At 41.1% G+C, this 13,391-nt stretch overlaps 1 protein-coding gene across 2 annotated transcripts in view; it reads right to left on the bottom strand.

Annotated features, from left to right (window-relative positions):
• The window catches only part of INSIG2 (insulin induced gene 2), a 26,238-nt gene extending 13,487 nt beyond the window's left edge, over window positions 1-12,751 (bottom strand). For both annotated transcript variants that reach the window (XM_015567771.1, XM_006769658.2), the window contains exons 1-2: window positions 12,678-12,751; window positions 4,019-4,405 (exon numbers count right to left, since the gene is read on the bottom strand). In XM_015567771.1, the coding sequence (XP_015423257.1) occupies window positions 4,019-4,262 (244 nt within the window). In that variant the 5' untranslated portion in view covers window positions 4,263-4,405; window positions 12,678-12,751. The remainder of the gene's footprint in view (window positions 1-4,018; window positions 4,406-12,677) is intronic.
• Window positions 12,752-13,391: the final 640 nt, after the last annotated feature.

The raw sequence follows: 13,391 nt of genomic DNA, 5'->3' as shown, positions 1-13,391 counted from the left end.
CTAATTAATGAAAGAAATAAACTTACAAGTCCAGGAAGCACAGAGAATCCCAAACAAGAGGAACCCAAAGAGGCCCACACCAGCTCACATCATAATTAAATTGCCAAAAGTTAAAGACAAAGAGAGAGAATCTTAAAAGCAGCAAGAGAAAAGTAGTTTATTACCTACAAGGAAGTGCCCATACAATTGTCAGCTGATTTCTCAACAGAAACTTTGCAAGTAAGAAGAGAGTGGCAAGAAATACTCAAAGTGATGAATAGCAAGGACCTACAACCAAGCTTACTCTACCCAGTAATGCTATTATTTAGAATTGAAAGTCAGACAAAGTGCTTCACAGACAAGAAAAAACTAAAGGAGTTCATCACCATCAAACCAGTATTACATGAAATGTTGAAAGGTATTCTTTAAGAAGAGGAAAAAGAATAAGGACAAATAGGTAAAAACAATATGAATAATAAAATAGTAATAAATACATATCTCTCAACAATTGAATCTAAAAATCAAAATAAACAAACAAGAAATCTAATGAATAAAATAAACTGATGAATAAGTAGAATCAGCATGGAAACATGGAACAGACTGAGGAATCTCAGAGGGAAGTGGGGTGGGAGGGCAGGAAGAGAGTAAGCAAAGATCTTATATGCATATATGCATTAGCTAAGAATACAGACAATAGGGTGGTAAAGGCCTGGGGCCGGGCAAGAACTGGCTGGAGGGGGGGTAATGGGGGGATAAGGGAGACATCTGTAATATGCTCAACAATAAAGATTTTAAATTTTAAAAAAAAAAGAGTAACATATGACCGCATTCCCAAAGTGACCAAAGCAACAATTAAATACAATAATGTGTTTAGGGATAACACTGATAGGGCCAGTGAGGTCTCAGTCTTCTCCTGGCATGTGCTGAAGGGTGGAGAGGTGTCAGGAAAGCTTCACAGAAGAGGTGATCCTTGAGGTTGGAGCATTTGGCAGGTAAATGATGTGAAAAGAGCTTTCTAACCAAAGCATTTGGGAACAGAAAACACCAGTATCACCTGGAAAATGTCGGGGTTAGGCAGAAAGGGAGCTCAGCATGCAGAAAGGCTCTGAGGAAGGTAAAAGTAGGCAAGGGCCATATCATAGAGACTTTACCCTGCAGACACGGGGAACCAGAAAAATAATGCCATCACATCTGCATCAGGGAGGGAAGCTGAAGGACGGTACAAAATTAGAGGCAGAAAAAGAAAAGACGTGAAAATGCCAAGCAGAGTGGTTGAGGGCTTTGCCCAAAAAAGAGACAGAGGAAAGATGTAAAACTTGGAAACTGGATATGGGAGTTAAGACAGAGAGAGAGGCAGGAGACTTGCGGGGCTCTCCAGAAATTGGGTAACTAACTGCATGGCTAAACAGGAAAGATTTGTTTTTTCTTTTTAAATTAGACATTAATTTCATAAGTATGAACACAATCTAGTAACTTGTGATTTTTGAGTCAACTTCTCTACTTACTTTTTACCCACATAATTATAGTTGTCTTTTTTTCTATTTATTATTCAGAAAGATTCCTTTATTATGGTCCTCAATAATGTTGAAGAGTTTTCTAACTCCAATTCTAATGCACTGCACATAAATAAGTTAATCAACTCGAAACACTAATTATTAAACTAAAAACAGAGAATCAGTTTACCAGAGTTCTCTACTAGTTGGCCCTCCAGAAGCCCTAGTAGCAAATTCTCAGCCCTATGTGTTATACAGAAAGGTAGAAATAACCAGGGACTCTTCTGCTCACATGTAGAGAATGGGGATGCAGAGACCCTCAGTGTGTGAATACTAGTTGGACAGGAAAATCAAAGGATAATAACCAGTTTTTCTGATTTAAGATAGTGAGAGCCTAGAGAGCTTTGAAAATGCATACCAACAGATACACAGAATACATGCATGCTACATACACACGCAGAGTCATACACATGATATTTCTTACATCATTTATTTTTCTATAATATTTTCCTTAAAATTGGGGGCAGGAGGAGGCAGCAATTATGCAAGAATTCATTTTCCATTTTTGGCAACTTCTCCAAATCTGATATCTTACTCAACAAAACCAGTAGCAGAGGTGACTGAAATCTAGATTTCCTAATGCCTCTACTTTCTTTTGTCTGGGTGCCTCATAGAATGCACTGCTTTCAGAAGAAGCAATTCAGCCAGAAATGCAAATCCCCAAATGAAAAGGTGTGATGTTGAGTTTGTAAGTGTGAGAAACCTAGTGGCTGGGAAAAGGAAGGAGAGCAGGGACAAAGTGAATGAAATGTAATATTAACATTTAGAATTTCCTTCCTACTAGTAAGTGTGAGTTTGTGGCAGAAGTGCCCCCACCACCCTGTTCTCCATAACAGAGGTACAATAAAACCTTAGTGAAGTTCTCCTGTCCAAGCCCAGAAGGTACAACACACGCCAGTACATTCCATTCAAGCGTCGCACTTATGAGGCTGGAGGCTTTGAAAAAGGCACCCTGAGTAGAGGAGGCCTGGGACATTGACCTAGCTGCACCAGTCACTGGCTCTGGAACCCTGGGTCCCTTAATATCCTCTTATCATTCAGCTTCCTCATCCCCCAAAACAGGCACAATGCTCCCAAAGGTGACCTGAGGTCCTTGGGGTGGAAGCATGTGCCTGGCACATTAGTAGACATTCAGTAACTATTTCCCTCCTCTGACTTTCCCCTTGTCTATTCTTAAAAGTCATGTTCTTCCAAGTCACGAAAAGCTTCTATTTGTGGCCAGAAGGCAGTTACATGATGGTAGAAAATAACAAAGAACTAGTAAAAGTTGTTAGGAACACTTTTTCTCTTTTCAGAATTTTTACATGATACAACAGAGAATGAAATATAATTTATGCTGTCTTCTCTTTGTTTGGACTATTTCACCTATTCTCTCCGAGAATAATAACAACCCTATGGAAACTAAGAACCATCACCTTTACAACTTCTCTTTTAATGTGAATGTTATAATAGTGAGACATCAATAAATAAAGCACACTGAAGCCTCACCATGACAACACCCTTCCACTCATGTGATAGAATTATGTAACTGTCTAATTAGTTTCACCAGGACATTCAAAATGCCTTATACCTAACTTCTTACCCTTCAACCTCCAGTTTTGGATTTAAGTCAAGAAGTACCTATATTATACTGTAAAGTATTCATGTATATTAAGTATGTGACACCAAGCAGACATGCAAAAGAAGCAATTTTCTCCCTCATCAGAATTCCCTTCTACTACACAATTATGGCTTCCATGACCTTATTATATAAAATATTATTAATCAATTAGAACTCATCATTAGAAAAAGCTAAACAGCTACTCATTATGACAGATCAGCGTCATCAATAAGGCTTCTGAAATGCTCCACTTTATCCATTATACACTGTCCACCAGACAAAACATACAATATGAAGCTTTTAACTTGAACAAAACTATTCTGTCAGGTTTTTATCTATTTCAAAAAGAAGACCATAACACACCCGTAAGACCACACCCTTCAAACCAAACAGTGGTGATCATCATCAAAATAACCTAAAATAAGACTTACATGAGATGGATTGAAGACAGGAAAAAAATTAAGAGACTGAAAGCCTCATCCCTAAGGGAATCAGGTTTTTAGGATAACATTTTTGAAAGACATGGAACAGATAGAAATCAGACACAAAAGAGTACATGCTCTATGATTCCTTTTACATTACATTTTATAACAGGCAAAAATAACCTAGTCATGGAAAGATCAGCGGAAGCCTGCGGCTGGGGCTGGGAAGTAGACTGCAAGAGGGCACAAGAGAATTTGTGGGGAATGGCAATGTTCTATAACTGGACTGTGGTGGTAGTTACATGAATGCATGCATTTGTCTAAACCCACCAAATTGTTCATTTAAAATAGGTACATTTTTAGTATTTAAATTATACCTCAATAAAGTTAATTTTTTTAAAAAAAAATCCACACTCATTCACCCCATTTTATACCTAAGCATTACAGAAATAACCTGTACATACCTGAAGCTGTGCCACAGCACGGTGGTACCCACCATGCTGAAGAAAAGATGCTCGCAATCACATCAGGTGGGAAAAGGGTCACGTTTCTCTGAATCTGAAGTAAATTTAACACTAAGGCCAGAAATACTCCAATAAAAAACAGCACTACTCCTCGAATCATCAAATTTACACTCCAGCTAGTTACAGATGAGATGTAAGGACCGCGCTTTTTGGGCCCAGGTGACTCTGTCTCTCCTTCTGCCATGGTTTCATAAGTTCAGTAGGCCAGCAGAAAAAAAAAAAAAGAAAAAAAAGGCTTCCCAGCTGAAGCAACTTGTCTGTGAATCAAAGCAGATTGGAGTTTCAACAGAACCGCATCTTGCCCTGAAATAGGACCGACCAGAAATCCTGCAAGAGACAAAAAAAAAAAATTAGTATGGGTCTAATAAATGATTATATAATTGTCCTGATTTCAATAGTAATTAATGTAAAAGAACAAACAATGAAATAACAATCTGATATATTTATTTAAATTAGTTACTTACTGAATTAAAAAAGGTTTAAAAAACATTTTTATATGAATTATGTGATTTTTAAAAAGTGCAATACTTAACACTTAACTAGGATAGAATATGTGACCTAAGAGATTTGAAATTAAAATAATAGTAAGAACAGTTTGCTCCACATCAGAGAAATGGTTATATGGGATACTTCCATTAGAATCTGGAAGATCAAATCTGTTTCTCCTACCTAAATATTTATACTTTACAGAAAATACACTAATTTATACTTTACAAAAAATTAACACACTCTGACTGAAAATCAATAAAATGTGACTTGTTCATGAGGACAATCTTCAGTGGGGAACAAAATGACATGTTTTAAAGTCTAATGCTTATGTACTTGAATGTCTGCACAAAAGTGTCTCTTAAAAAGCAGACCACCATTCAGTCACCTACACACACACACACCAAGCACAGAAACTAGACCTGACCCTTCCCTCCAGAGCCACAGCTGGGCCCCACCCCTGCCTGGGCCCAATCTACCTTTCCTGCAAGCATGGGAGCTTTGGCGAGAAAGCTGGAGTAGAAGCAGAAGAAAGGAAACTAAGAAAATGAAAAATGACCTAGATTCTAATGAGTTTTATCCATATAGATCCTGACTCCTAAAACCTAGATCTTTGCTAGTACAATCGGTGTATTTGTTCACTCTAACCAAAGTTATCTTTCCTTTATATTTAAGACAACACTTAAGGCTTTCTATGAGCTGCTCTAAGCACCTGACATATGGTCAATCATATAACTCTCACAGTAACCTAAAAGGGAAGTGCAATTATTATATCCATTTTACAGGTGAGGCAAAAAAGAGGTTAAGTGACTTAACCAAGTTTATACCCCTAATAAGAGGGTGAGCTGGGATTCAAATCCATGGTGTCTGGCTCCAAAACCCTCATTCTAACCATGGTGCTCAGCTTCCCAAAGTGTTGCATATTCTTCTGTGTTTTCTATGAATATAACTGTATTTTTTAAATGGGAAAATACGATACAATTTTTATTAACTTACTTTTATCCCATCCAACAATATAGCTTATCCTGGGCATGATCAGAAGTCAGCACATAAATGATGTTTCCTTTGAGTCTCAAAGCAGTTTATTTAAAAGGTTAGGATGACACTTATAGTAGCTACCTTTTAATAATAGGTATAGCTGCTTCATGGATTATAAACTTTTTATATAGGTCTTATTCACTATTAAGTCTCCAATGTGTCTATGTACCCAGAACGGTGCCTGCCCAGTCCACAGTGGGAGCTCTACATATGCATATTTGGTTAATGAAACTGGGTTAACTATTTTTTTTTTATTTGTTTCTTTATCTTTACCTGAGGATATTTTTTTCCATTGATTTTTGGAGACAGTGGAAGGAAGGGGTAGAGACAGAGAGAGAGAAACATCAATGTGAGAGAGACACAACGACTGGTTGCCTCCCGCACTGGTTGCCCTGACTGAGGCCAGGGATTGAGCATGCAACTGAGGTGCGTACCCTTGAGCAGAACCGAACCCGTGACCCTTTTAGTCTGTGGGCCAATGCTCTAACCACTGAGATAAGCCACTTAGGACTGGATTAACTCTTTTTGAATCAAACTACACTGGGTTAAACAGGCCTTTTGAAAGACAACTGAGCCCTAACCGGTTTGGCTCAGTGGATAGAGCATCGGCCTGTTGACTGAAAGATCCCAGGTTCGATTCCGGTCAAGGGCATGTACCTTGGTTGCGGGCACATCCCCAGTAAGAGGTGTGCAGGAGGCAGCTGATCTATGTTTCTCTTTCATTGATGTTTCTAACTCTATCCCTCTCCCTTCCTCTCTGTAAAAATTCAATAAAATATATTTTTTTAAAAAAGAAAAGAAAGGCAACTGAGCATGTAATCTTAATTTAAACTATATTTCCTCTGAGCTTCCAAGTTCCAACTTACCTTACAAATGAGCTTTGGAATAAAACCCATGTGTAAATTGAGGGGAAAGATACTGACTTTAGAAATAATCAGCATGAAAATGAGAATATTCATAAGTACCAGCAACTTTCACAGCTTACCAGTGTCATATGATAAACAGAGAACAGACTTTTTTTATTGAGCCTCTGCCACACCCAAAGCTCTGTGCCCAACACTCAAGGGGGGAATTCTATCCTCAAGCTAGTCCTCGCAAACCTACTTAGTCTATAGCATAACTAAGTTCTACAGCTTAGAGGACTAGGGAAACAGTGCATGTCACAGCTGATTCATGGGGAAAAAGATCCTAAACACCAGTTGAAATTGCCCAGAAACATCTCCTGACTTGGTTTTGCAGACTATTCCTTGCAGTAGTATGCAGCATGCCAGCATGCCATGTGTTCTAGTCACTTAGCAAGGTGTTCAGTAGCTACAGAATTCTTCTTCATCTTCATCATCATCACCATGACTACTGATATAGCACCCATTTATGGAGGGCCTACTCCATGACAGACATACAGTAACTCTAATCTTCAAAATAATCCTAAAGGTAGGTGTTATCATACTCATTTTACAAATGAAGATATTAAGTCAAAGAGATTTAGCAACCTGCTTATGGTCACCTGACCTACAATATTAGAACTGGAATTTTTCCTTACATCTGACTGATTCCAAAGCCCCTTCTCTTTCCACTAAACCTTGAGTCCCATTCCAGCCTAACTCCTCCTCGGGCTTCTCTTTTGGCATCTGGATCTACAGACGAGGATGACTGAAAAGATGGGTTTGAGGCAGGATAGTAAGAAGCTAGGAAAATTCCTTGGCAAGTGGGAGGGGAAACTGAGACATGGCTGACTCAAACCAGCCTCATCCAGCACCCTAACCCACCTGTGTCCTTCTCCCTTACACGACCACTCCCTTACGCATTACGCCCTCAGGATAATGAAATTCTGACCAGTCTCAATAATCTCAGAAACGACGCCTTGGATCTGTTGACCACGTAAACAGAGTTTTGGTCAAACTAGAGATAGTATCTAGGCCTCAGTTTTCTTTCCGCTACAGCCCAGAAAAGCAGCAAAACAGATGAAGCAATGCAATGACTGACATTTGGACCAGATGCAATGACTAATGAACCCTATCCTAGCACTGACCCTAGAGACCAGGATCCTGAAAGGACACACCTGGAAAGCTGATATATAATCTACTGAGATCCTCCCCAGAGAGCCCCCCTAAAATACCCACCTTTAGAAAACAGACGCAAACCCTTAAGACAAAGGACCCAGTATGCTCTCTCTTTGGAGCATGCCTGAGCCTGCCCCCTCTTTTCCCTCAGGTATGCACCTTTGCTTTCTTCCTCCTAAGCACCAAGGCCTTTCTTTTGCCTCTATAAGTTGTTTGCTGAGTCCGTACAACCCAGCTAGCTCACTTCTTCTACCTCTGGGACTTTCTAAATAAACTTCCTATGCTAGAGCTCTTGGCTCTGAATTCTTTCTTTGCCAAACTCAAGCTGCTGCTCACAGGTAAACATTAGAAACCAATCTCAACTATAATATATTCTCAAGGTACCAATGCCAACATAAGTGGGAGACCATATAATAACACAAAGACCAGGAGAATAAGTGTACAAACACCTTGGAATTTTATTTAAATGTACTAGAGCGAAGAGTAAAACAAATGTTTTAAAAAAAATCATATTGCCAACTTAACATACTGCACTAACAACAGCTGACTCTTCACTCCATAAACTTCCAGTAGACACAGCAAAGCCCCACTTTTGCTGTTAAAACAGCTACTAGAGAACAAAGAATATTCAATGGACTCTTGAACAACGGGGGACAGAGGGGGTAAAGGGTGCTGATGGCCTTGCAGTTGAAAATCTGTAATTTCTGCCCCTGCCCTGAAAACTAAATTGGCTCTCAGTATCTTCGAGCGCCGCCCACAGATACCAAAATCCACAGATGTTCAAGCTCCTTATACAAAATGGCAAAGAACAATGCATACAGTTGGTCCCCACATCTGTGGATTCCCAACCATGGATTGGAAATTCCCGGTAGGCTGAATTCATGGATACAGAAGCAGAAGTACCAAGGGCCAACTGTATTTATTGGGGGGTTGGAGGGAAATTGGCATGTAAGTGGGCCCATGCAGTTCAAACTCATGTTGTTCAAGGTTGAACTGTACATATATTTTTAGTAATACAAACTGCTCTAGTAAATCATTTTGTTTATGTTCGTGCATTTTTTTCCAAAAGGGAATGAATGGCAAAGAATATTTTATGTACAATAAATAATGTTTTTAAGAGAACAAAATAACTAGTTTTAACACTTATTTCAATTGTGGTAGGCCCCATCTCACACTCACTCACCAGAGGTTGTCAAAGAGTTTAGGCATTTGGGGCTGGACAATTCCTTGCTGTGTGGACCTGCCCTAAGCATTGCAAAAACACTTCCCTGGCTCTTGCCCACTAAACGCCACTATATGCTCTCTCCCCAATTTGAGACAATTAAAAATGTCCCTACACATTTCCATATGCTCCAAGAGAGGCAGTGCTCTCTGCTGAGAGCCACTGATTGCTGGAGACTCTTTCCTCATTCTACTTCAAGGCTGCCTGAGACTTTCTAAACGGTTTGTGTTATTCTACCACAGCTGTTTATTCAACTTTTCCTGTAGTGCTGGTTTATAGCTTCCTATTTCACCCCAAAGTTTTCTTTAAAAATAACATGACATTTGTTTGATGTTTATTTGAGTGAGTTTTTTAAGCTAATTTTTACAAGTCCAAAAATCTAACTTTGTGACTACAAAATAATACAATAGTACGTAATTTCTATAGGCAAAAACAAAAGTTAAAGTGCTTTAGAGTCACAATATCCTAAAATTTAAGAAATGAAAGGGAAATTGGAGATCATCTCTTGCAAGGGATATGTGAGCCAAATGCAAAAAGAAGGAGAAGGAGGAAGGAGGAAGGAGGAAGGAGGAGGAGGTAGGAGGAGTCTGCACAGCGTGCCCATGTCACCAGCAGACAAGCCATGTTGTAGGAGGAGGAGGAGGAGGAGGAGGAGTGGAAAAGTTGTGCATATGTGTATTTTCTAGGGAGACAGTTCCACAATTTATATCAAGTACTCAAAATGTCCATGAACCAAAAAAAGTTAAGAGGCAGTGATCTAACTGTTCTCTCCTTTTACTGGAGAAGCAAATGACACCCAATGTGGGCAAGTAAAGTGACAAGATCAAGACTGTTCCACTGGATCTTGCTACCATAAACATGTAAAGTGAACTCCTGGAAATAGCCAGACGCTTCAAAGAAATAATAAATTCCAATAGACCATTCATTCCCTACTGTGGAACACTTAAATTACTAAAAAGGAATGTTGTTTATAATATTAACCACACACTAGAGGAATAGTTGTTTTAAAGTGAAAGCTCATGTAATAAGTATCCCCTAATTTGTTTGTTTTAAAGTTTGGTTTTCTGATTATGTGTTGAAATTACTCTTAAAACAAAGAATACCTACACCTTTAAATATTACTCTTACACTTTTAAATATTTGGATAAATTTGATTCTCCAAAATTAAAAAATAATCTATATTTGAAAAATTTAGGTCACTCAAGAAATAATTTGCTGACCAGGCAAAAAGTCTCTGGTACAAAAGTACCCTTTAGAGCAGGGGTGGGAAAACTTTTTGACTCGAGGGCCACAATGGGTTCTTAAACTGGACCGGAGGGCCGGAACAAAAGCATGGATGGAGTGTTTGTGTGAACTAATATAAATTCAAAGTAAACATCATTACATAAAAGGGTACGGTCTTTTTTTTCAATAGTTTTACTCATTTCAAACGGGCCGGATACGGCCCACAGGCCGTAGTTTGCCCACGGCTGCTTTAGAGAATAATAACTCAACAGATCCTCAACAATAATAACCTTGGTAAATAGGCAAGATAATCTCCATTTTATAAAATAACATAGGCTAAGTAACTTTCTGAGATCATAAGACTATTACCAAAAAGCACTAGTACTGGCCCCAAGCACTCTGACTCCATGTCCAGAGCACTTCCCATTTCACTCCGTGTCCTCCACCTACAAACACTGTACAAAAAAAGTTAAGTGCCACATAAGAAACACTTTTTAGAGTTATGTTGATAAACTACTGTTAATACCAAAATAAGCTTTTTATTTCAATAACTGACAAAGAAAAAACTCCCACAGGACATGAAAAATTCTACCTTGAACAACACGATGCAAATAGTTTGGATAGATAAATAACAAATCATCAAAACTGAAAAGACACATGACTACCTGTTAGTGGATTAATATTATTCTAGATGAATAAAAGAGGGTTAGAAGTGATCCTGGGCTTTGTGAATGAAGATCAAAGCTGATATTTGCTACTGAAACAATTTCAGGCAACAGGCCAATGAAAACACACCCACAAACAAAATCTCCTAGCGAGGTTAAGAACCATTTACATTCTCACATTACAACAACCCCTAAAACCAAACAAGGCCATTCATCTTCCAAGGAAGCAGTATGTTTGCTGCCTCCGATGAACCTGTCCCTTCAGGTGCTTAGGTCACATAGGCTAATAAATAATAAAACTAAGTTACTACCTCACATCTTTTTTATTCATCTGCTCTCTTAATTACAACAGCATTCTAACACAGAATAAGCATTAGCATTAGGAAAAACACACTTACATCAATAAAAAAGTTTAACCCTCCTTACATATAAGCACACACATGTGGGTCATAAGCTAAAGATTTCCAGGAAGAAACACATTTGCCTTGAAGTCACTGAAACACACCTTTCCTCTCAACATCAAAACCCGAACACAGAAACTATTAAGCAAGCAGCATTCACATCCCATTACTGCTTTTAAATGTCAAATCTCGGGCTCTAAAAAGGTTGGCGAATAATGTTCTAAGAACAATAAAAACAAGTTGTCTTTAAACTCCTGAATTACCTTTTATCCTGTCCTTTTCAGCCCACCATATGGAAAAGCAACAGTTGTCCGTTTAAAAAGAACCAACCTGTTCCCCAAATGTACACGATGCACAGCTTGGTCACTCCCTATCAGATATCTACTGGGAACTCAAAGCACACTACAGCACATCATGTCCAGAGAAAGAATGAAGGTGGAAATGGAAAGAACACCTGGTTAATTGCTTTCTTCTGTGGGAACCCTATTAGCAGCCTCATTCTCTTCATTCATTTTCACAAAGTGGTTCGCTATCAAGGCCAAACCCAAACGTTGGAGAGCCCAGTCTAGCCACTGCCCGGCTGCCTCCACTCCGCCTGCACCCGGGCCTGGGGACTCTCTTCCCTGCAATCCTCGGCGGCACTGCAACCCGCATCCCGGCCAGCACAGCCGCCAGGTCCCTCCATTCCTTTCTACCGCATTTCTGCATCCAGCCTGCAACACAGTAAGCTCTTCGAGGTACATTTTCCCGGACTACCTGGCTAAGACCACACTTCAATAACTTTTCCTCCCATACTAGCTGGGCATGGGTCCTGGTCACCTTTTTAGCACCACCTCCCTGCCCCCCCCGTCATGCACACTCTTTTATTGTTCCTTTTCCGCATTGCAGATCGCCACTGACCAGCTCTTAAACCCCAGGGTGATAGTTCTCACCAAGGACTTCTCGGTCTTGACAAGAGTTCTCGGGCATACCCGCACACCACCCCCCAGGGTTTCCAATTCCAACCCAATGCCACAGTCCCACTCCTCAACCCAAACCAACACAGCTGTCTGTGGATTCTAAACTCACTGCCATAGCCACCTTTGGGGATCCACCACCCTCCCGAGCCTGAGTCTCCCCGGTTACCAGCCTCCCAAGTCCTGACAGCTCTATGCTGGACAGCTCGCCGACCTCCACCCCCATCAGATCTCCAGGGTCGCCCATCCCGCCGTCCTCCAGCCTTCTTTCCTCTCGAACCCTCTCCCACTGTCGGGGGAGCCTCGGCCTCTCAGATGACCTCTCCCCGACCCCGCCGTCCCCGTCCGGACCTTGCCGACCCTCCTTCAGGTGAGCGGAACCCCTCGCCCTTCAGGCCCTATCCGCAGTCCTGGCTCCCGCACTTGCCAGCAGGGTTCCTAGGATGCAAAATCACCAGCACTTCCTCTCCCCGAAGGCCACCCACTTCCTCAGACCACTTTCCTCAGCACCGCGGCACTGGCGCTTCGCAGGTGGACCCCAACTCACCCCCGCCTCCGCCATCTTCTGGGACGGCCCCGCCCCCCTCCACCTCTTCCTTTTCCCCTCCCACAACTCGACCTGAGCTCCACTGCGCCTGTGCGGCCGGCGCTGACGCGCCCAAAGATCGGGGCAGAAGAGCTTCCGGTGCTGACCGGCCTAGTTAGTAGACCCGCGAGCCGGGGCAAAAGGGCTTCCGGCCTCCCCGAAATTAGCGGCTGTTTGTAGGCGTGGACAGTCTAGGAGTGGGAGGGTGCCAGATCAGCTGTTGTTTGCTGACCAAGCGATCAAGGGTTGTGACGAGTGCCCAGACCCTGCGGGCGGTGTGAGAGATTCGTGCGCTGACACAAGCACACTCTCGCACACTGTTTCGCAGGAGCAGCTATTCGTGCCCTTCTTCTCGCAGCCGAACCCAGAGGGCTCTGGAGCCAGGCCGCCGGCCTCTCCCGCCGAGGATGCTGACTCTGTACCTTTGTGCTTTTGCTGGGCTTTACTCATGACCTTTTTTCCTTCCCTACTGTCATCATTTCTTTTAGGAGAACACAATTGATTTTTTTTTCCATCTCCATTCCACAGCACTTTATGCGGTTTTCATTGATAATCATTCACCAGGTTCGGCCATCTAACACGGTTTTCATATGAAGAGCTTGAGAGGTTTACAGCAAAGTAGAGAAAATAGAGAACCGTAACATTTTATCAGAAGCAGTATTAAATATGGGTGTG

This window comes from Myotis davidii, unplaced genomic scaffold (assembly GCF_000327345.1).
Source record: "Myotis davidii unplaced genomic scaffold, ASM32734v1 scaffold3, whole genome shotgun sequence".
NCBI lineage: Eukaryota > Metazoa > Chordata > Mammalia > Chiroptera > Vespertilionidae > Myotis > Myotis davidii.
This window is presented reverse-complemented; position numbering and strand designations above follow the sequence as displayed.